Genomic DNA, 24,321 nt, shown 5'->3' on the forward strand with positions numbered 1-24,321 from the left:
AGGGGGCGACTCCCCTGGTCACAAAAAGACATTTGTTGTATAGAAGTCTACGGGAAAGCAACCATAGACTCCCTTGATCTGTGACTCAGGAATTGTTTTCCTGATTAGTTTATGGATTTAAATAATTCCTTTATTTACAGTCCAATGAGATACAAAAGCAACTTCTCCTTAGAAACTTGGTAAACTAATTAAAATTTTAAAAAAATATAAAATATCTGCCAATATAGCTCATTAGTGTAAATTGTTGAAGATGAGGCTGTGATTGTGAGCTTTATCGGCTGCAGTGAGATAGTCCAAACATGATGGGCTCATTAAGCGCTCGTATGTCTCTGGGTGTTCGCGAGGAGGGGTTCAGATGTGTGATGCACGTGTGGGGTTCACACAGATACTGATGGCTTTGCTGAGGCGGCGTGTGTTGTAAATGTCCTCCATGTACTTCGATGATCTTCTGGGCTCTTGATGCATTTTGACACTACTGTCTTAATAAGAACAACATCATTTTCAGTTTTTAAATTATGGTCCCCATTAGTGTCCAGAAAGGCAGTAAAGCAAGGTATGTCCACGATATGAGCATGGACTGTCCCGCGGTTTCTTGCGCGTGATGTTTGGTTTCAAAAAGCTAAGGTGGCAGCTGTTCGAGGCTTCGCAAATGTGGCCTCTTAAACCAATCGATTGCATCCAGCTTTAATATATACACATGCATTAATAACTCACCACATAATCCGTTTTACTCTGCAGAGGATCGGTCTGATGTCTCACAGCTGCACTGGCTTTGTAACTTTGAGGGTTTTTATGCAGCTATTTCTTAACTTCAGTTAACTTTCAGGTAAATTTAACTTTTAATGGTGTCTAGCTGATGCAGAATAAAGTCAGTAGTGCCTGATCCTGTTTGAAACGTGCAATTGCCACAGTTTCTTTCAGCTGATTCACTGCCATTTTGAGCAGTGACATGCAGAAATGTTGTTTTCCTCACTGCGGTCCAGCCAGCCAGTTCTTTAGTGACCCAAATCTAAAGCAATTTTTCCCATTATGCTGCCGTGTGCTGAGCTCCTCTGGCAGTTCTACACATTATCTACACTGACAGACAGATGGATGGAGGGGGAAGAGGAGAGTCTGAGAGCAATACTTAAAAGACAAAACAGCTTAAGCTGAATAAATGAGGGTATATAGAAAGACAAGTGTTAGTATTTTGTCAGCCACAGACTTAATCCATTGCCTTCAACAGTTTGATTTGTTTATGTGAGTCACTTTGTTAAAGTAGCTGTCAGGTCTCGCTGTCAACGCTTTTCTCACTCGGGAACAAAAGTCTAGATCTGCTAAAGGCAAAGAAAAATGCCTTCTAACAGTTTAACATGCTGCCCTAAAAAAATCCTGAATACTTTTGTGACTCAAATTCACTTCTTACTGAAACCTACCTTCTGCTCACAGGTACACTCAGTCTACCAAATCTTCTGGACTGTCCAGCAACCTGCAGCCAACAGGAGCCAAGGCCGACCACCTCAGGGAAGAGATGGAGGAGGCAGCCAACCGCATGGAGATCTGTCGAGTCAGTGATCACTTTTTATCCCAATAAACTAACTAACATAGCGCCAGTCATAGTCTATCTATCTATCTATCTATCTATCTATCTATCTATCTATCTATCTATCTATCTATCTATCTATCTATCTATCTATCTATCTATCTATCTATCTATCTATCTATCTATCTATCTATCTATCTATCTATCTATCTATCTATCTATCTAGGCTGTTGTTATATGTATCAAGTAGATTGTTGTCATCTTTCTTTTGTTGATGTTTTTGTAAAGTGAACCTACAAGGATATTTATAAATGTCCTGAAATAGCCCATTCTTGCTTCCAAGAGTGTTCAAGCTTCCACATCCTGCATGTGCATATACATCCTTTTAACGGACCGTTTGACCTATTATGTGCACAATATACAGGAAACAAGGAAATCATGTGTAATTACTACAATAAGCAATGACTCGCGTCATTATAGGCATCCTAGTCAGCCATGATATGTTATCTCTCGTAGACAAGAAAGGCAAAAGTTTTGTGAAATTTGTCATTTATGAAATTACAAAACCAAAATAGAGTTTTTGGGCTTTTTTGGCTCAGCACAGTTTGGCGCTTTACCTGATTGGTATTCTAACGCTGCACAAATGTGTGTAACTGAATCTGATATGAGGTGAGAACAGACAAACTTTCCACTTTCAGCAGAAGAATATAGAACAAAATTTTTCAAACTTTGAGCAAATAGAAGAAAGAGGAGAGATTTTTTTTAACCTAACTTCTATACATACAGATATGAGCACTTTTAGCTATTAGCTGGCTTCAAGTAGCCATAAATTAGTGTGAAGTTCTGGGTTTAGGTATTCCCAAAAATATGAGAGTACTTTGATTATATTAATAATTATTTTAAACACTTTTTGAAGCATATATTTTGATTTGTATCAGTGTATCTAATGGCATTAATAATGGCTCTTTCTCAGCTACATTAATTGAGTTGCCATGCTTTCTAAGGACTCTTTAATGTGACAGTATATCAAATGATAATAATAATAATACACCTGCTCTAAATAGACAAAAGTTTGAACTACAAAAACACATTTTTCAGACTGTTACATGCCTTGTGTCTCTTTTTGTTTTTCATGCGTTCTATGTTTCAAAATGTGTTTTCAGGATCAGTTATCAGCAGACATGTACAGTTTTGTGGCCAAAGAAATTGACTATGCAAGCTACTTCCAGACAGTAAGTGCACTCACGTCTCTAAAACAGACAAAAAAGAAAAAGAAACACACTCTACAGATTGCCTTTTTCTGTCTGTCTCTGTCTAGCTGATAGAAGTCCAGGCAGAGTACCACAGGAAGTCATTAGAGCTGCTTCAGAGTGTTCTGCCTCAGATCAAAGCTCATCAGGGTGAGTCTCAGACCAACATGCTGCAGTCTTATTTTGTTATTCTTTCTCTCTAACTGCTTACATTTGCCTCTGCTGTAGTCCATATTACAGCGACAATGGGTAAACACAATGTGTCGGGCTGTACAAATGAAAGTGGTGCTTTATCCTTTCAAGTGCTTTTATCACCCATTTACCTACATTGTGTTTTCTGGTTTGACGCTGCTGAGAATTTCTTTATAACATTAACTGAAGTTATTTCATGCCTGATGGAAGTTGTAGTGTCGCCCCATTCACTTCACATATACCACTAAACATGAAGAATTTAAATTTTTTTAAATTGTTACATTTAATTGTTAATTGTTACATTTCTGATGATACACTTTACAGTGTTTTGCTTTAATAGAAACCAAAATGTCCAATCTGGAGCAGAAACCTGATTTGATGATATGCATGTGTTTCCTTTCACAATAAAAGCCCTAGACATAGAGACAAGAAACTAACAAAAAGCAAAAACTAGACAAAAATCAGCCAGGAGGGATAAAGAGGGAAAATTTTCCTGCTGTCACTTTGATTTGCACCAAAGCAGCGGAAATGGGTCCACAGTGGTTTATACTTCCTAAGTGGACAGATTGGTGTCCCTGAAGTGTAACTGGCTTTGTGTTGTAATGCGATGATGAAGTGTTCCCTAACTTATTTTGAGCAGAGTAGTTTCTGTTGTTAAATTTGCTCCACAAAACACAGAACAGATAAGAAATAAGTCAACTACGTGTTAGTAGGTGCTAAACATATACAGTCGTGGCTGAAAAGTCACAGGAGACGAAATGAGCAAATCAGAGAGAATCAAAGGTAAAATAAGTCTGGTTTTAAACGACTCAATGGAGGGAAAAGAACTTGTAAAACTCAAGCAACAACATAATTGTGACTATCAGGTGTAGTTTAATAACTTAAATTAGTACTGTAATGCACTTGATTACTACATAACAGGAAAATGTAATGTGATTACAGTAATTGTGTGTGAAACTCTGTGTTGTTTTCTGCAACATCATATTAAATCTTTATATATTGATAGAGTGGATGACCGAGTGATTGAGTCATGTTATCCATGAATGTGTTTTTGTTAGCGCAGTTTGTCATTTTACCAGTAAAATATGTCAAATAACTGTTGTCTCTGTTAACTACGGCATTCACAGTATAACTCTGTAATGGTATGGTTGGAAACTATTGCATATAGTGAAAACCTTGCATTTGTTTTGGCATCGCTTTGCAGTCTGGAAAAAAATTATTTGATAAACTCTGAATCGCTGCAGTCATAAGATCATAAAAGCAGAGCTGCTGCAGAATGATCTGGGCATTTGATTGTGAATAACTCTAAGTGTGTGTGTGTGTGTGTTTTCACAGAGACCTGGGTGGAGAAACCGTGTTACGGGAAGCCATTAGAGGAGCACTTAGCGCTCAGCGGGAGAGATATTGCCTTTCCCATTGAGGCCTGTGTGACCATGCTGCTGGAGTGTGGCATGCAGGAGGAGGTAAACAAACCGGTCGCTTTTCACACGACACACAAGAAACACATTTATGGGTGTGAAATGTTGCAGAGGTCACCGCAGAGATGAAGTCAGTCTTAATTACCAGAGGGAAATCTAATCGGGGGCCAAGCCTGAAACGAATAATCAGCTGGAACATTAAACTAATGCTCACACATTAATACATCCATAGGTATAATTGAGTAATGTCATATGTCTGAAAAGCAACTGATTCAGTGGTTACAGGATCGGCTTTTTGCAGAATTTGTGTTGCTGTTGGCTTTATGAAACCCAACATGAAGCAGCTGGAACAAGGTTTAACGCCGCCAAGTCCAAGTATATGGTTCTCTCAGCTGGAAAAGGATGTAGCACCCACTCCGAGTGCTGCTGCACCAAGTGGATCTCAGTGTCTTGTGAGGGAGAGTGGAGCAGGAGACTGACAGATGGATTGGTGCAGCAGAAATTGTATCCATCTGCTGTTGTGAACAACGAGCTGAGCATGAAAGCAAAACTGTGGATTTACCGGTCAATATCCATTCCTGTTCTCATCTATGACCATAAACTGTGGGTGGGTGACTCAAAAAAACAAGAGAAACTGCAGAGGCTGGCTTTGTAAGGGTGCTAAGGATGTCTGGGCTCTCACTTGGGCAGTACTCACACATGCCAGATGATTAGGGCTATTTAACTAACAACAATAGCTGCCTCAAGGTGTTTGTTATAGTAAGGTAAATAGAGTATTACAGAGAGAATCCCAAGGATCAAATTATCCCCTAATGAGCAGCACTTGGCAAAAGTGGGAAGGAAGAACCCACTTTTAACTGGAAGAGACCTCCAGCAGTACCAGGCTCATGGAGGGTTAAATATGTGCTGTGACCTGCTGGATGGTGAGGGTGAAAGAAAAGAGTAAAGTGAGAATAAAGTGATACAGACAATCACTCACTCACAAGACAAACTAACTGAGCCATGCTAGCTGCAGGTTACGATATTTGTTCCTGTACAGCGAGGTGATCACATATCACTACGATCAATTTCTCCTTCGTTTTGATGGCAAACTGCACAAGCAACCACGTCACTTCCTGACTATGACATGACGTGATTTGGTTGAAAAGTTTAACTTTTCATTAAAACTACTAGAAACAAAGTGAAAACGTGACTCAAAAATTCTACAGGTAACCCATTAATTACATATCAGGTGTTAGGGGTAAAGCCTGTGTGTACACATACATTTCAAACCTGCCTTAGAGATTAGGGTCAGGAGCATTGAAAGGAACCAGCTGAGATGATTCAGGTAACTTCCTAATATGCCTCCTGGACACCTTCTCGACAAGGTCTTTCAAACATGTCTAAGCTTCAGAAGACCTCGCAGCAGCCCCAGCACAAGGTTTGGTTGTGTAGCAGCCAGGATTTGGACCCAAATGCACTCACAAATCCAGAAATGAATTCAAAATGCATCCTTAATCCTGGTGTTTTACAATACAGGGAAAGCCAAATTACATGCAGAGCAGGAAATTCAAACCACGCAAAAACTCAGTGAACACAAGGCAAGGAGACACAACCATCAGAGAGGGTAACATTAAAAACACACCAGGTAATTAGGGAGATGGGAAATACCAGGGAGCCCAGCTGCAACAAATCAGGTAAACTAGACAGGAAAAGCACAACAAAATACCAATGCACAAGACAAAGGCTACCAAAATAAAACAGGAAATAACTAAACAGAGGAACAGACGAATACTTAACAATACACGAGGAACAGCAGGGAGGCAGAGTAAACTGAACGGAGGACTAACATAGATAACTGGAACAAAACAGAAAAACACGACAACTAAGAAACAACATGAAGTGACTACAGAACAGAACTTAGAAGCCCAAAACTCAAAACTATGGGTCAACCACCCCACACCAGGGTGTTTTAGGAGGGTGTCAGTATCAAATGGAAGAAGCCTTTACTGCTCAGAGTGCTGCCCTGTGACTCAGATAAGAAGTAGAGCATAGATGGATGGATGAAATGGGAAATGACACCTTTAATTCTGAAAGCTGGACTTTTAATGTAGCATTTTACACTCTTCTGCTACTAAGAGAATCAGGCATTTGTAACACAAAATAAATTCAGCCTGTGTAATTCTCCTGCTGTTGGAGTTAAGTGACCTTGGCTTCGTTTCTGTGTCTCAGGGTTTGTTCAGAATCGCTCCCTCGGCCTCCAAACTCAAAAAGCTGAAGGCGTCTCTGGACTGCGGGGTTTTAGACGTGCAAGAATACTCCGCAGACCCACACGCCATCGCAGGTGAGCTATCAACAACACTGCCACATACCTAGACCTCCTCCCTGCCTCCTGGTTGTACATCATGTGTTCCCATGACAACTGATAATCCATTGAAATTTGCCTCACAGGGGTAGATTTATGAGTTGGCCCCCGTTGGCTTGTTCGAGTCTAGTTTCTGTACATTTCTGTTATTTTCCTTATGCTGAGCTACCCTCCTGTTGTCAATGAATGAATATAATCATAATCAGGCTGCTCGCATCAAAGAAACATTTTTAATCCCTTCTGCTGCCTGTCTTTGTTTCTCCTGCTGCTGTTTGCAGTAAATTTCCTCTTAAAGGTTATTTTGCTGGTGTGACACAGGAACTTGAGGCTCGATTAGGATTCACCTTGCTTCTGTGGTCACTGCTCGCGTGTCTGCAGACAAAGCAAAGTGTTTTTCTTCCACTTTCAATAAACTATCCAAGAAATGCCCAGTGATAAATTCCAAATATAACTGGGATTAGTGTCAGACAGATTCTTCATCTTCTGGAGAGGATGCAACAAAAAACGTCTTTTTGTTTCTGTCACGTATTCGCTTTTAAAGCTGCACTGTGACAAACTACAAAAGAAAGAAAAGCTTTCAAGCTTTTATGATGCTGTTATTGATCCTTTTTTTTTTTACTGCAGCAGCATATTGCTGTTGTCAGATGAAAACCATACATCTCCAAATGAAAAGCTTTTTACAAGCTGTGGAAAATATTTTTATCTTAAAAACAAGTGCATTTTTCTTAAAATTATCACACCGGCTGTTTTTCTATCGAAAAATAAAACTTAATGGTAAGCATCCTTTCAGCACAGAGAGGTGTCTCGCTAGTAATCTTTCTTTTATTTCTAAAATGACGAGGCTCTCAGTTATAATCATCTGCAGCATTTGTAGTAAATTATTTGTCAGTGTGTTTTCAAAAACATTTGTTTTATGTTCAGTGGCTTCTTTGGTTTTCTTTGCTGAGGAAACCGCCGTACTTTACGGATGTCCTTGTGTTTTTGGGTTGTTTTTTTGCAACAGAATATTGTAGCAAAAACGCAGTTTTTTATTTTTTGTATATAAGCCAGATCATTTAAGTCCTGTGTTTGTTCGCCTAGCTGTCGTACTACTGTTGGAAAAATGTGTCTTAATTGTTTCATGACCAAACTATTAAATCTTTGCTTTTACAAACAAACTGAAAACCTCTCTGATGCACAGTGAAGATTTTAATTTCTCAGCCGAGTATGAAAGTCAGAAAAAAAGAGTCATTTTCAACCAGTGCAGAATAATGCAGCATTAAATCTCAATTTAACTCACAGCTCACCGGAGCATGTGGAGAAAATGTCCTATTCTGCGCTCTATTCCCCTTTAATGGTCCCATATTAAACTGGGTCAGCTCCACCAGCAAATTTAATTCGTCCCACTGTGGAGGAGGAGGTGGAAGCCCTGGTTCAGTGTAACTGCAGGTATTTATTTTGCACCATCAGTGCACCACCTATATGTATATGCATATGTATACACAGCTGTTTGTCGTCCATCCCTCTGGGGAATGGAAGCGGCAGGCCAAAGAGAGAAGACGACACGTCGCAGTGAAACCCGGTCAGCTGTGTCCTTCCTCATCAGCAAAGGAAAACTCAGTTCTGGTCAGACGGAAGCTCGATGTGGATTTGTGTAGTTTTACAGGATAGCTGCGTAGACCAGTGGGACTCATTTCTGAGCACTTGATGGGACAAACCGTGCACAGACAGACTTTTCACAGGCACATAAACTTTTTCTAGTCATGAAAACAATCATTTGATTTTGATTTTCTGTTCTGAATAAACATACTTGTGTTTGTAATTATGGAAAATCCCTCTGGCTTTTTGTCATGGGGACCAGAGTAATGGAGACTGCTGGCAAGGAAGGCCTTTCAGCCTGGAATTTGAATATATACACATCACATAAGATGTGCTCCTATATAAAGTGATTTAATCTGAAATCTAATGCCATTGTGCAGTGAGCTGCAGGAAATTACACTCACTCTCATGCAGTACATACGATCAGATCTGGGCTCGGCTGGATCAGACAGAGTCCACGCTGAAGCACTAATCATGGAGCAGATGGTTGCTTCAAAACGTTTATCATCTTTGTTTCTATTTCTTTGTTTGGTGGTTTGTTTATTTCTTGATAAACGTCTTTACTTTCTTCATTTCCTTCCTTGCCTGTTTGCGATCTTCTTTCCTTACTTGCTTCCTTTTACTTTCTTTCCCGCTTTTTCTCTTTGCTTCTCTATTTTCTTGTTTTGTTTCCATCTTTCTCCCTTTCTTTCTTTCCTTCTACGGTTGCTTCTATGTGCTGAAATACACGGGTGCAGACATGTATTTACCATGGTTCTTGCTGTGCTCTCTCCAGGTGCTTTGAAGTCCTACCTGCGCGAGCTCCCTGAACCATTAATGACCTTTGAACTCTACAATGACTGGATCCAAGCCTCAAAGTGTGTATCATCTCAGACCAATGTTGCCATCTTCGTGTTAAAGACATTTCTTCGACCTACTGTTGTTTTACAACCAATCTTTCATGTTGTCCTGCAGCATTCAAGATCAAGACAAGCGCCTGCAGGCTCTGTTCAATGCCTGTGAGAAACTCCCTTCAGCCAACAACACCAACTTTAAGTGAGTCAGCATTTCCATGTTTCACTCCCCTCCTGGTTCTCTCTTTTTTCATATATTGGCCAAATAATCTGGTTAACCAGCTGAAACATCCCAGTCAGTCTCATTTTGGTTTTTTTTAACTGCATATCGAAGGAATCAGGTCTATTTTCCGCCTTACCTCCTTATATAACTGCATATAAGACTGGCTGGCTCTGCCTATAAAGAGGAGTTCATTTAACTGAAGGAAACCACCAAAGACATGACAAAGTGACCTGATGGTCAGAAATAGCTGGGCCAAAATGTTCATATCATTGAGTCCCCCAGTCTGTCACCTGTATCTTTGCTGACTGTCCCTGAGTGTTTCTGTTGCATCTGTAGTGTGTAAAATAAGTTCAAAGAGAAATCTTTAGAAAAACCTAAATCAAAATTGCTTTGCAAAATAAGCCAGCACCAACAACTGCAGTTCCTCTAATGGCCACTTGAGGCAAATGCCAAAAGGCAGTCAGTCCCCACAGACTCTCATGTTAAAATGCCCAACTTTAAAGCAGGAATATGTTTACAATCAGCTGTGGTCTCAGGGCACAGTTTCCCTCAGTTATAAAAACTGTATGAGGGCAGCTCAGTGGTTTTAATTGGTGAGGAGTTGTTGCCAGTTGTTTTCTCCTTAGCCTCATGGCTGCTAATTAGTCAATGAACTGGACTTTTACAGTTGGTTTATGCCTTTTTTTATTATCCAACAAACTGTTTGACTTGTTGTGAAGAATAGACCATCCAAGACATTTGTGACTCACATATAGTTACTGAAATTCCAGTATATTTATGTGATTTAGGCTAATTAGCAGGTATGTGTGTTTATGTGTTGCACATATTTATGTAGATTTTATGAATATGATTGCAGTTTGCATAAAAAAGCTAGTTATTGATAATTTAGAAGTGCAACTTATTGTCTAAATATGGTCACATCTGGCTCCAAATCACCATCATGGTGACCAAACACTTCCACAATGTATCACAGAGGCTAAGCCCATCTTTTTGGTACAGTCTAAGATCAATCCCCTCAAAATGCCCAAATTTAGAGCAGAAATAAGTGTCTTTGCCGCCAGTAACACATTTCTTTTACTGCTGTTTTAAGGCTTTAAGTTATGCACTATTGAGGATAACAGGTTGGGAGCATTTTGTTTAGACTAAACTAGAGTACACTAGACTATACTCTTCTTTGACCAGACCTAGTTTACTGTCACAGTGGCCAGTAAATGGGAGTGAACCCACAAGCAGACTCAAGTGGACACAGTGATAAGATTTAACAAACTTTATTGTTAGATTACAGAGAAATCGAAAAAACGTGATATGGGAACGTAGCGCGAGTGTGTGAAGTGGGGGCACTGTAGTTTCTAAACTAGAGATATATGACATACATCCTCAGTACGCTTGTGGCAAAAGAGGCAAAACCAAATATATTTTTGTAGCAGGCTGTGAAATATGCTTATTTCTCTTCTAAATAACACTGACAGGAGTCAACTGTTCAGAGGAGATGCAAAGGTTTTTGTTTCACACCTGTTTTTTAGCCGTGATTAGCATCTATTTTAATATCACTGTCTACCTGAACTAGCCAGCTTTAGTACTGGTTCAAATAAGGTCAGGTTCAGATTAATGAAAGCCGAGATGGTGGCAGCCAGACTATTAAACCAACAATCTGTGATTAGGCCTCCTTCTATCACTTCACTATTGGCAACAATATTTATTTATTTTGACACTGGAATAATGTTCCTCAGAAACTTGAGCGTGAACCAAAAACAATACAGATAATACCATTCTGTAGATCAGAGGGTAGCTGTGGAGTCGGGAGATAATAACTCGTAGCTATATCGCTTTACCTCTATTGATTCTCGAGGATTTTTCTTCTTTCATTTTCAGTCACTTCTTGGTATCTGTTTGCTTCCTGAAAGCTGAAAAATGATTTCCAGCTTTCAGGAGGCTGATTCATTGTGCGCTACTTATCACCACCTGCCAGAAAAGAGAAACTCTGACCTTTATGAAACAGTGTGGAGAAAGAGGCGTTGCATCCCAGGTGTTGGCTGCTGGATTAAATGCAGAATGCTGAAAGGCTTGTCTCCTGATCAAAAGAAGAAAGTGGAAAGGCCTGACAGAGAAAGGGAAGAGAGGAAGTGATGGTACAGAAATGAGGAGAGCGAGGTGCAGCGGCACTTGTCAGCATCATCATCGAATCGCACAAATGCGTCGTATTTTTAGACGGTGCTCCTCTGAAGAGACCTGTCAGGCCTGTCCAGATGATTGCTGTTTGCCGTGATGAGCGGCCTGATGTTCAGCTCTGGATGAGTCATTCAGCTCAGCTACAGACATCCACCAGCCCATCCATTTCTGAAAACATCAGACACAGAAATGGTTGGCTGCAATAATAAGCTTTGACTCAGTGTGGTTCGTGCATTCAGCAGGCACGCAGTTATCATTCAGACTGCAGCTGTAACACTACAGTATCTGCTGTTTGAAACTGACCGGAACATATTGGGATGGATGTAGCCATCATTATGTTTTTTTGAGCCAGAAGTGATCATATTTTGGAAGAGAGCGTGGACTGCTAACTTATCAGCAAATGCCAGCATGCAGGATACAGCTGTATCCATAAATGCGCAGAAACATGTATATAGGCTAATATAATGCTAATACACCAAAACTGAAACCCGCACAGAAACTCTTTAAGGTGCTCCAAAAGGCATCAAAACGAGGTCCAGCTTACAAAGTTGAAGGAGAGGTGGGGTTAGCACATCTCAGTTGGCTCCAGCTGCCTGTATCACAACCAGGTAGTGATGTGTCAGTCGCAAATGAAACGGCTCTTAAAGCCCACTCTTTGAAGTGAACGACGCGAGCCGGCTCCTTATTGGGAGTCGTGTTTTGTTTTTTTTCCTTTCTTTCTCTCGCCCTCTCTCTCGCACTTTTTTTCCGCTTCACTCCGCACGCGAGCCTTGTGCTTTGCGCTGGGAAGAGGGGGGAGGGGCAATAGTTACACTCAGTAGCACAGGAACAGAGCGGGAGGGAGCCAGGGACAACAACGTCATATTAAAAAGGTATAGTAATCATCCACAACTATTTTCAGTTACAGATGATAAAGGATTCAGAAAGTTTATTGATGCAGGCCCATATGAAAGAGAATGTGCATCTTCTTTTTGTTTTTATATTTTTTCATATTTATATTTAATTGTGTTGTGGTTTGCAGTGTTTAGTGTTTAAATTTGTTTAAAAGGAAAAAGCTGAAAATTTAAATAGTTAAAAGTTGAAATGTAAATAATTGGTTTTTGTATTATATGATTTATTTATTACATTTTACATTTTATGTGGAGTGAATAAATATTTACGGTGGCCCCTACAGACAAAGCACGTACAAACTCCAAAACATGTACAAACACAACAGAAGTGCTCCAGGATGCTAGGGGCAGTGTTGAGCTTTTGTTACCTAGTGGCTACACAAGCCAGGAAGTACCAACTACCGGATTTGGTGTTTGGTAGTAACAGGTAAATGAACATTTTTTTATTTTTTTATTTGAGTATATATGAATGCTTGTGCATAAATACACAAACAATACACGTATGCTTTCAATTGTGTAATTTAAGTGCTCTAGGTAGCTCTGTTTTGGAAGTTCAGTTAACGCTAGAAATGTGTTTTGGAGTTTGTACGTGCTTTGTCTCTAGGGGCCACCATATATATTTATATATAAACATATATAAATTAATTAAAGCAGCAAAACAACCTGAAGGGCCGGCTCTTTTTAGTGAGTCGAGCCGAAAGAATCGGTTCTCTAAAAAGAGTCGGAAATCCCATCACTACAACCAAGTAGCACCAATCAGTCAAAACAGCCACGCCCCTAACTCTTCACTAACATGCGGTGACGCTAGCGTTAGCCGTGTTAGCACGTTACCTGAAACAGGTGGTCAGGGTGAGTCCACAGGCGCACACCCTTCGTTCATCATATATCCGTGTTGGGTAGAGTGTAAATACTGAGGCTGAATGGCCTTTATACAAGCACACACACTTCTTAGCGCTGCAAGGCTATGAGCACAAAACAGCAGTGTAGAAAAATCGACACAGCCAGCCAATCAGTGAGCTCCTTAAGTCACACCTCGTGGCTAATTTGGATTGCTTGAGATTTTGGAAAAAGATTGTGAAAATCAGTTTTTAAATTTGGAATTTGAAATGAGGTTTTTATTGAGAGTTTAATACTTTTTTGTGAAATTCATTTTTGAAGTATTTATTAATGGATTAATAATTCATTTTAAAATGTTGATTTATAAATGGTGTTTTTATTTTAAATTAAACGATTAAATAATAATTTTGCTTTAGTAATGTTTAATTTTTGTTTTACATTTTTTCCAAATGCGTGCGGCACGGTGGTTAGCACTGTTGCCGCACAGCAAGAAGGTCCTGAGTTCAATTCCGCCATCAGGCTGGGGTCTTTCTCTGTGGAGTTTGTTCTCCCTGTGTTTGCGTGGGTTGCCTCCGGGTACTCTGGCTTCCTCCCACCGTCCAAAGACATGCAGCTTGTGGGGATTGGTTAATTGATTAATCCAAATTGCCCATATGTATGAATGCCAGCGTGAATGGTTGTCTGTCTCTGTGTGTTAGCCCTGCAACAGACTGGCAACCTGTCCAGGGTTTACCTCGCCTCTCGCCCTATGACAGCTATCAGAATATTTATAGTAGTAACAGTTTCATGGTCTAAATGTTTAGATAGAGAGGTTGAATGTACATTTAAATTCTGTTTTTATTGAATAATCTGTTTTCTGCACCTTAATTAACAGGTATTTAATCAAATTCCTGTCCAAACTGACTGACTACCAGGATGTGAACAAGATGACGCCTGGAAACATTGCTATTGTCCTCGGACCCAACCTGCTGTGGACTCAGAATGATGGGTAAGTTATAGCAGATGCATATACATGTGGCTTGTTACCTTATCCTCTTCTGTGTGATCATAACTGAACACAAAATGCTGGATCTTGGTACCAGTGAACCATGGAAACAAATCAGCTCATGATGAGAGGAAGAGTTGTGCCGTGTGTTTGATTTGATTATTATTGTGCACTTATTTCATCCTGCTATCTCATCCTAATATTTTCACATCATGAATTATGCATGTGCTGAGATACCTTCTATACCATGACTTGCAGTTACAATTTAATTATGAAGTTAAACAAACAAAAGCAAGGGCCAGATTTAATTAGAGGCAAGCGAGTGAAGTCATTTTAGTTTTATTGTAATTGCTGCAGGTTTTATCATGCACTGCCTCCTGCTCGGCCCTTAAAATCACTTTTTCATGCAGTAACTTGATGATTAAAGGTGGCAGACAACGAATGGAGGGACTCAAAGGGATTCTCTCATTGCAGCTCAGTTTCTCTTCCTCTTTTTCCTTAATCAAAAAACATGGGCTGCTACTAACAAAAAGGCCTGCAGACACACAACTTCATCCATAGGAGACTGCTGTTATTATACCGTATATATTTAGGAGAAAGATGATGACTTGGCAGTTTTGAATAGGGTGAAGGGTGAAGGACGTCTCCTTTTATATCTCTGTGTAAATCTTACAAACTCGTCATCCCCCTTAACTTTTAATTAGTACTTTAATAGCCCACAGTTCTGAAATGATTTTAATTTTCTCATTTTAATGCTTTGGTAATATCATGAAAATGTGCTAATCACCCTCTGTGTGAAATTCTTACAGACAGACAGACACTTCTCCCCCCCCCAATTAAAAAAAAGTGTGTCTTCTCCGTTTGCTCCAGGAACATCACGGAGATGATGACGACAGTTTCCCTACAGATCGTCGGCATCATCGAGCCCATCATCCAGCACGCCGACTGGTTCTTCCCAGGAGGTGAGGAGGGAAAAAGAAGAGGAAACAGCCCTGCTTTGTTTGTTCTTGAAGTCTTAAAATGGCATTTTAGAAAATAAAATACTGAGTTGTTCCTGTTTTCTTCTGTCTTCGTTAGAGATCGAGTTCAATGTCACAGGAAACTACGGCAGCCCCGTCCACACCAACCACAACGCCAACTACAGCTCGATGCCGTCTCCAGATATGGATCAGATGGATCGCAAGCAGAACGACCAGAGCCGGCGGCCGCTCAGCGTCGCCACAGACAACATGATGCTGGAGTTTTATAAGAAGGACGGGTATGACTCTTCTGTGTCTCTTAGCGATGCATTTCAGAGCCCGACCGATATGTTGGCAGATATTAGCTATTTGCGGATATTGGTACTGGCATTTATGACGGCTGAAAATTATGAGAGTTGATCTTGTATGATTTGTTTCAGAAAGCTCTCTGCAACTTCCCACTGGCAGCATATATGTTTGAAACACAACAATCAGCAGATCCAAGCAGAACGTAAACAAATAATTCACAGAACAAGATTACTTTTAAGCTGTACTGTCATAGATTCATAGATAACTGCACATAACAAATATATTAGATTTTTAAATCGCCAAATATTGATATCGGCCTTAAAATCAAGTATCAGTACATTAGGCCTAATCCCAATACTGTTTTTAAAGTAAGAATGCACATAATCTTAGAAACAAGCGAGAGAAGGGTTACAGTGTACTTTTAGTCACTGCAGATCTGGAAAGATTGGCTTGGGCAAGTTATGAAAGTGTAGGTTAGTACAGAATATACACTCACCAGCCACATTATTAAGTACACCTTGCTACTACTTGGTTGGACCCTGTTTTTTCTTGCAACACTGTCTTCATTTTTAAAGGCATAGATTTAGCCAAGTGCTGGAACCATTCCTCAGATTTTGGTCCATACTGACGTGATAGAGTCACACAGTTCCTGCTGATCCAATATGTGAATCTCCCGTTCCACCGCACACCAAAGGTCCTCTACTGGATTGAGATCTGGTGACTGTGGAGGCCGTTTAAGTACAATCAACTCACTGTCATGTTCAAGAAACCAGTTTGAGATTATTTGAGCTTTGTGACCTGACATCTATTATTAAGGGATGGACATGATCATTAACAATACTCAGGTATGATGTGGCGTTTAAATGACACTCCATTGGTCCTAAGGGAATTAAAGTGTGCCAATAAAATATCCCCACGCTATTACACCACCAGCAGCCTGACCTGCAGGATGGAGCCGTACTTTTGTGCTGTTTACTGCAAAGTTGCAACAGAAATCAAGACTTTTCAGACCAGACCACATCTTTCTGCTCTTCTATTGGCCAATTTTGATGAGCTGATGTAAATTGTAGCCTCAGTTTCCTGTTCTTGGTGTGGTCTGCTGCTAGAGTCAGTCTGCTTTGACCTTTTGTGAGTTCAGAGATGTTCTTCTGTGTCTCTCATGGTTGCCTCTCTATAAGCTCAGGCTAACTTAGCCGATTTCCTCTGACCTCTTGCATCAACGAGGCATTTTTGCCCAGAGAACTGCCGCTCACTGGATATTTTTTGTCTTTGGTCTTTTTCTGTAAATCCCAGAGATGGTTGTGTGGAAAAATCCCAGAAGATCATCAGTTTCTGAAATACTCTGACCAGCTTCTCTGTCAGCCAGTCACAATTTTGTTCTTTCTTCTTGATACTTGGTTTGAACTTCAGCAGATTATCTTGACCATGTCTGCATAGATTGAGTTACTGCCATATGATTGGCTGATGAGATAATTTGCATTAATGAGCAGTTAAACAGGTGTGCCTGATAAAGTGGCTGGTGGGTGTCTGTTGCAGCATGAATTTAATATGCAAATATAAACGGTTTATATGTGCACAGACTGACTCCCTAAATAAAACTTTCTCGTCTAAAACTTCCACTGATTCCACCTGTTTAAACCTGTCTCTGAATTAATTAGCAGTCTTCTCTGCGTACACTGTCATCCAGCTGACTGACAGCTAGAGACATTTTTTCTACACAAGGCCACATTGAGGCTCATAAACTTTCCACACGACTGCTTCCTGACAGGGTTGGACGTGTGAAGTAAGAGAAGGAAAATTCCCCAACGATTACACAAGTTTGCCGTGAGAAGTGACCTCAGTGAGAAGCTCAGTTTCACTCTGAGGTGGACAGAAAACGATACAGTTTCACTCTTTATCTACAGGACCTGCCCTCATAACTTTTCTCTGCAGCTCACTGAGACATCTGGAAGTGAGAAAGAAAAAGACTGAGGGTGAGCTGACATTTAGTCTGTGAAATGAGCAATCCGACAATCCTCAAACTGTGAAGAGGGATTAGCTGAAAACCAGTCAATCGCTTTCTTTCTCTTTCACTGTCTGAATCTGAGTGTCTTTCTCTAATGCTTTAATACACCCATGGTCTTATCAGGGCCTGAGGGGAGCCTGAGCTCTGCAGCCCAGGGGCCACAAGTAGCCCGACTAATTAAACCTGGACTGTGTGGGTCGGATCAATAGAGCTCAACTTTCAGTAGAAACAGTCCTTAGAACCAAAGGCTGTTGCTCCACCAAAAGAAAGTCTGCTTTTACATGAGTCCTCTTTAATTTCTTACTTAATTTATGTCAGTCTAATAAGTTAATTAATATTTAGATACTAAACTTGCGGCACTTCTCTGCAACTCTGGGAGAGCAGGTGATGATTAGACAAATAGCCCAACATTCTTCTTCTTCTTTGACACTGATAGCACAGATTAGATCCCAGCTTGGATTAAAAAGCAACAATCATTATATTCACTTAATGTTAAAAGTGTAAGTTTAAAGGGCACTTATTACGGCCATTTCCAGCCCTGTAATCTTATTTTTGGATTCTCCTGGAGTAGCTTTGCATGATTCACAATTCAAAACAATCCTAGTATGTCTTACCTCAGCCTTGCTACAGCCCTTCTCTTCATCCTCTGTCTGAAACTCACAGTTTGAGCTCCAACCATTTTCTTCTGATTGGCTGAGCCACACAAACAGAAGGTCTGAACAGCAGGTGGGTGGGGCTTCCATTAGACTAGTTAGACTTATGATACTTATGTTTTGTTACACAACACAACCTGATTGATAGCACTCAATCACTGAATCAATCACAAGAAGTGCAACGCTAATGCTAAATCACCACCACTAAGCTTCTATGTGCACCGCAATTATCCTGAATGTTAATTTTGCTTGTTTAGCCGTTTATCTCCTGAAGTAAAAGCTTCAAATTTCATGAGTCAGGTATTTACTACGTAATCTTTTGCAATAGAACAAAAACATGTTCAGAGCTACAAAAACTACTACAGAATGTATTAAAGCATTAAAAAAAAATGAACATTTTTAGAACCCACTGCCTGCGAGTTCAGGGAACTTGAAGTGCAAAATGCTAACTCATTCCAGGTTTTAGGACTCATTCACTCTCCTGAGGTCTAAATAGAGGTACTTCATGCTATCTGCCAAGTTGCAGGATTTGCTCCCAGAAGAACTACTTGAAGTCCTTTAAGCTGGTGATGCTCTTTAGCAACATTTCCACATTCCACCTTTATACTGGCTTCATACTGGCCAGGGGTTGGAGAGCAGCCATGATGGCTCTTCTAACATCTGCTTATATATAATGTATGACGAAGCTGGTTAAATCCATAGAGATTTTATGCCTTTTTAAGTCTCCTGCTGCCCTATTACAGCAGATCTTAGGACTCCTCCACCTGCCAAATCCCACTTTAACCCCTACTGATGTTTGATGACTTGTTGGGATCTTTTGGGAAAGTTGTTCATTTTTAGGAAAACTGTTACAAAAATCTCAAAATAACATCTGTATTTCGTGTAAACCGATAAGAAAGACTGATGCCTCATTAGAATCTCTGTAACCTATAGCAAATCATTGCTATGGGTTACAAAACCATCTTTGGTAAGGTTTTCTCTGCCACCCTTATATTTAATGTTGGTAATATAAATCTTGTTCACTTCTTGATTTTGATGAAAGAATTGATATTCAAAGACTTGCCAAAGGGTCTGACTATAGGCTGGATTTCTATAGAAAACAGATGTTGAGAGTTCAGAAATGCTGCCTGTTGAAACACGTCCTTTATCGTGAACTACACTAAATCACTGCTGGTTGTGACTGGGAGTGAAAGTCTGTGCAAAACTCACTGAAAGATCCTTCATAAAACCTGTTTCTTCCCAGGCTGTGTGTACACGCTTGGTAATATCAGTAGAAATGCTTGTTATTGCTCAATCAGAGACCAACAAAAAGGAATGTCAAGACAAAGTGCCAGTCATTTTTACTTTGTGTTTCTACCACTGCAGAGAAACCACACTTACTAAAGACTCACTGCAGCTGCAGGAAACCTCTCGCATGTTTTGGGGGATTTTACTGTATCCAGCAGGGAAACATTGACCTGATTATAGCTAAATTCCTCCTTAGTTTTCGACATGGCCTCAATATTTCACTGTTCTCCTCTCTTAAAGCGTTATCCTGTTTCACTTCTTTGATAACAATGCTATTATCGAGTCCAAGCGTATGAGTCTTTCGTGGTCTCTGCTCGTGTCCTCACTGTGCTTGTCTCTGTTTTAACACTGCAGCATTAGGAAGATACAAAGGTACGGTATAGCTCCTTTTCCTCCACTCATCCTCATGTCACTCTGTTCATCATCTGTTCGTCTCAGCTGCACGTTGAAAGGAGCTGTCTCTCATTTGTCATGTGTCTGAGTGTGTATTGCTTCATAGGGGTGTGTGTGAAATTATATATTTGGACTCCTGTAGTTCAGTGTCTCAGCAGAGTGGGGGGACATGAATAAACAGGCCTGTTTCTCTCTGTTTACATAAGTAAGAGGCATCTTTGCAGTTTCTGATACTGAACTGACTCGTTCAGCCTGTGGATACAATAGTCTCTTGTTGCTTATCTCACCTGACTGCATAGTTACAGTTACTGTTTTTGTCTTATCGTACTAATTGAGGGGTTTTTGTGGTAATCTGTTTGAAATGGAAGCCAGTTAGTTTAGCTGGGGTAAAACACTATACTTTTTACTGACCTTGCATTATCTGTGTTATTGTCTAAGTGCAGATTGTGTAGGGGGATGTCTGCTGCTTGTGGTCAACCATCTATACAGTGTGCAGCCTTTCAGTAATTAAATAAAAAGCTTTTCGAATTAGATCAGCCCTCCAGCACAGCTCTGCTCCATCAGCCGGAGTCAGCTGTCTACATGTGATGGAATTTTTCTTTCTAATATTCATTTGTCCAAAACGCATTTTAGACTCATTAGAGGATACTTCTTTTAAACAAAGGAAAACTCAGGAGGTTTAGTGATTTATGACCTGCAGCATCGCCCTGAAAAGTTTACTTTTGTGTTTGATTTAAGACAACACTACTACTACACTAGTAGTAGTATACTTGTGTGCTTATGGTAAGTGTATAGACAAAGTATCCAACTTGAGACAGTTATTGACTTTAAAGTAGCCACCTTGACATCACACGTAGTACAGTAGGTAATGTACCAAGGTTTTCCTCTAGTTTACTTTAAATAGGGCCAACATTTACAACATAATGCTGTATTTGCTAAGAAACAAAGTGATTCAAAGCATAAACTTGCGAGGAAAGGTTTTACTTTTATAGAATCTGACTTCTGTTTGGATCCAGAAGAGTTGCCTCCTGCTGGCCATTTGAAAGAATGCAGGTCTGATGCATTGGCTTCACTTTCATATCTTTTCATATCCATCTTTTTATTTTTATTTATTTATTTTGTTTGTTTGTATTGGCTTGGCTTGTGTAGATTTCTTTCATTTTTTGAATTCAATTACATTTTTTTCTTTTTTTTTCTATAGGCATTTGTTTCCAGGCAAGGGTCACCTTAGATATAAAATACATAAAACCACATTTGGTTTTATACAGAAGAAGAGCAGCTAAGAAGGGAGTGGTGGGTGGATTTAGTTACCTTGGGCCTGCTGTTTCAACAGACTTTGTGCCATATTAAGTTAAACTACCTCAAACCCTAAGAAGAATTGACAAACCTTAAGTGTGGCATCAATCTTCCTCAAACTCTAGACAGCCAAGAGACCTATATGAGATCGATCAATTCTGTTTTAATGACACAGGAAAGTACATGTGTAATTAATTAGTTTGACAATGACTGTTTTCTTCAGTTAGCAGAATCAAGCCCACAGTGGGATAAATGCATTAAAAACCCTGCAAAATTCACTGGATTAGCACCAGCCGTCTGAATTATATATAAGTTGAAGCCCTGAAACAACATACCGTTCTCATCAGGAGACAGTGGAAAAGATGGATGTAGCAACTGTGATGTCACACACTGCTTCGTGAAGTCCTGCTCTGGCCTCATTTCCTTAGTCCTGGACGTTTCCACTTGCATGCAGCCATCAATTAATTCTGCTGATTTGCACTTAAAATGAAAAGGACGGAAACGCACATCCTGTTTCATCCAAACTAATTTTTGTTTGTTGAGTTATTTAAAATATATATTAGTTATTTTCCATCATGTTGCAGGAGAATGTGTGTTGTTGCATGCTGGGAATCATGTGAGTGAAGCTGAGCGACCCTACCTGCTCGTCTGGGGTCGGCCTTTTTTAAATGCACTGATATAAATGAGAGACAGGAAAGCCGATCCCTTTTACCCCCCGGATGATGTGTTTTGGGTGTGGAAACCTGACCCCTGAACTACACACAGACAAACACGCCCTTTGACTTGATTGGCTGTGCATCTCTGTCCCACTGCAGCATGGGTGTCAGGGTGATGGACACTACTTGGGTGTCGCGCAGGGGATCGTCGTCTACGCGTAAATCCTTGTCCACGCCACCGAGTGTGCACCCCCCCACCCCACCCATTGACGCGCTCATCCCCGAGCAGCCTGGGGAATTCTCAGCCTCCCCCTCCCCCACCCCTCCTCCCACTAGCAGCGACCGAGCCAGGTAAGGCAGTTGTGGCCCCACCCGTCCTCCTGTTTCACCTCCCCACCCCTCCTTTACTCCTGCTCCACGCCCGCACACACACCTGCTGCCGCTGCTCGCTCGTCACCGCGTCTGCTGCCGCGCCCTGCAAATGACACCCGAACTGCGCTGTCTGCCCCTTCCAACCCCCACCCACCCCACCTCCACCCCTTGTTTTCTTGTCTGTCGTTCATCCTCACCTCTGTGTGAACCCACCCTGATGAGGCATGTCATTTAGAACTTCTTTTCATTTCAACATCTCCTCACCCCCTGAATTTCCTGAGTCACGCGTGGAGTTAATTTTCTGCCTGAGTGGTGATACTGCATATCATGTGAAGATTTCACTTCTACTTAGGGCTGGGTTTAACCAAAATGTGTTGAAAGGTTCATCCACAGTTCAGTAGAAAACTATTTATTGCTGCATGTGCATGGATCACATCTCTATTTTTCTTTTGCCATCAGTCCGAGCATCATTAGCAGCATAACGGTCCATTGTCGCAGGAGCCTGCAATGGATGAGGTGGCTGATTTTCTGTTTTATTATTTTGTTTTCTTTGTGCTCTTCCCCTCCTGGAGCCTTCACTTCACTGTCCCAACAACGATTACTCCTCACCTGATTTTTCCCCTGATTTTTCCCTCGTTATGGACCAAACGTAAAGTTTCAAATCCACACATCCCTCGTCCTAGAACTAATGAATTCATCCGCTTGAATCACTGATATTTCTATCATTGCAGTTCAGACGATGCATCCTCCAATTGGTCGGACTCCTGTTACGCCTACCCCTCCCCAGAGGAGGAGAGGCCGCCTCCCCCTTACCCCTCTTCCTCTTCTTCCTCCTCTTCCTCCTCCTCTTGCTCTTCCTACTCGCTCCCTCACCACCATTTCCGCACCCGAACACCTCCGGGTATGCGTCCCGTTGCCCCCAGCCCCGAATCTGTGCCCCCTGGCCCGTCCCCTCCACCCCGCCGCACTGGGTACAGCCCGCCCCCGCTCCCTCACTCCCTGTGCCCGTCCCCTCAGCAGCTTGACGTCAACTCCAACCCCAAACCTAACTCCCTGCATCTGCCCAAACCGGCCTCCCCGTCTATTGCTCCGCATGGGCCCCCGTCCGAAACGAATGGCTCCTCCCTTTACATCAAACCCCCGCTCGTTCTCACTCGTCACGATCTCTTCCTTGGCTCCCCGAAAACCCCCAGCACCCCTCTCCCTGCTCCACCTCCATGGGCAGCCTGTGCCTGTAGCCGGGAGAGAGGAGCCAAGCTGACGAGGTAAATACAGAGCCCTGCTCAACCCGCTCCCACTAACACAAATCACACACAAGTAAGGAGAGGCCCCCGCAGGGACAAGGAAGCACAAGAGAGGGGTGATTTTTTTAAAAAAAGAAAAAAAGAAACTCCCTTCAGTGCCACCCTACTCTGTGTCCTATTAACTCGCTTGGTTTGCAGCTGTCACTTATAGAAATCAAAGCGCTTTAAGGATTCCATTATCACATCCATCTTTAATTTTGCTGCCATGTATGCAATCCATAACTTTCCATGTGAGCAGGGTATTCAGGAGCCTGTTGCCAGGCAACAAAGGAAATCCAAAGCTTTCAGTCAATGATTATAAAAGTCAGCGTTAATGAGTCAGTGAGATTTTGAATGCGAAGGCAATGATGTATGCAGGAGCAAAACAGCACTGTTTGATATTTAAGGAAACCCCAAAAAACATCTGCTTTGGTTTACAGCAACATGTTCATATGAGTTTAAAGGGGACCTATTTTGCTTTTTTTTATACATATTTGCACTGATAGAGAATAAATAGTTTCCCCTTATGTAAGGTTGCATTACCCATCTACAAGCTGATTACCAGCAACCATTAAAAGAGGGAGGAAGTACACACTGCTAACTACCACATGTCAGACAAAACCAAAGACAACCACAGTCTCATAAAGCGTCCTTTAAAAAAAGATGAGGTCACAGTCCTGTAAGAGATGTTTGGAGGTGTTGAACAGTCAAATACATCTTAGTAAATATCAGAAAACATTGCTATCTTCTGCCGCTTATAAACAGATTTGAACAGCAGGTGGTCTGTCCACTCTCTCTGACATCATTCAGAGCTAAGAGCAGGAAAAACTGGCTGAAATAGGGCAGAAGGTAAGTAGTAGTAGTATC

The 24,321-nt window shown here is 41.1% G+C and overlaps 1 protein-coding gene across 2 annotated transcripts in view; it reads left to right on the forward strand.

Annotated features, from left to right (window-relative positions):
- The window catches only part of LOC308390554 (rho GTPase-activating protein 44-like), a 99,853-nt gene that overhangs the window by 64,881 nt on the left and 10,651 nt on the right, over nucleotides 1–24,321 (forward strand). Inside the window, exons 7-19 of one of the 2 annotated variants that reach the window (XM_080872691.1) lie at nucleotides 1,429–1,546; nucleotides 2,686–2,754; nucleotides 2,841–2,922; nucleotides 4,300–4,427; nucleotides 6,594–6,705; nucleotides 9,080–9,161; nucleotides 9,259–9,339; nucleotides 14,131–14,244; nucleotides 15,112–15,203; nucleotides 15,319–15,499; nucleotides 19,809–19,826; nucleotides 21,959–22,150; nucleotides 22,903–23,436. In XM_080872691.1, coding sequence (XP_080728817.1) covers nucleotides 1,429–1,546; nucleotides 2,686–2,754; nucleotides 2,841–2,922; nucleotides 4,300–4,427; nucleotides 6,594–6,705; nucleotides 9,080–9,161; nucleotides 9,259–9,339; nucleotides 14,131–14,244; nucleotides 15,112–15,203; nucleotides 15,319–15,499; nucleotides 19,809–19,826; nucleotides 21,959–22,150; nucleotides 22,903–23,436 — 1,803 coding nt within the window. The remainder of the gene's footprint in view (nucleotides 1–1,428; nucleotides 1,547–2,685; nucleotides 2,755–2,840; nucleotides 2,923–4,299; nucleotides 4,428–6,593; nucleotides 6,706–9,079; nucleotides 9,162–9,258; nucleotides 9,340–14,130; nucleotides 14,245–15,111; nucleotides 15,204–15,318; nucleotides 15,500–19,808; nucleotides 19,827–21,958; nucleotides 22,151–22,902; nucleotides 23,437–24,321) is intronic. The other variant, XM_080872692.1, reaches the window with a different exon arrangement.

Source organism: Rhamphochromis sp. 'chilingali' (genome assembly GCF_963969265.1).
Source record: "Rhamphochromis sp. 'chilingali' genome assembly, chromosome: 22".
In the NCBI taxonomy this organism is placed as follows: Eukaryota; Metazoa; Chordata; class Actinopteri; order Cichliformes; family Cichlidae; genus Rhamphochromis; species Rhamphochromis sp. 'chilingali'.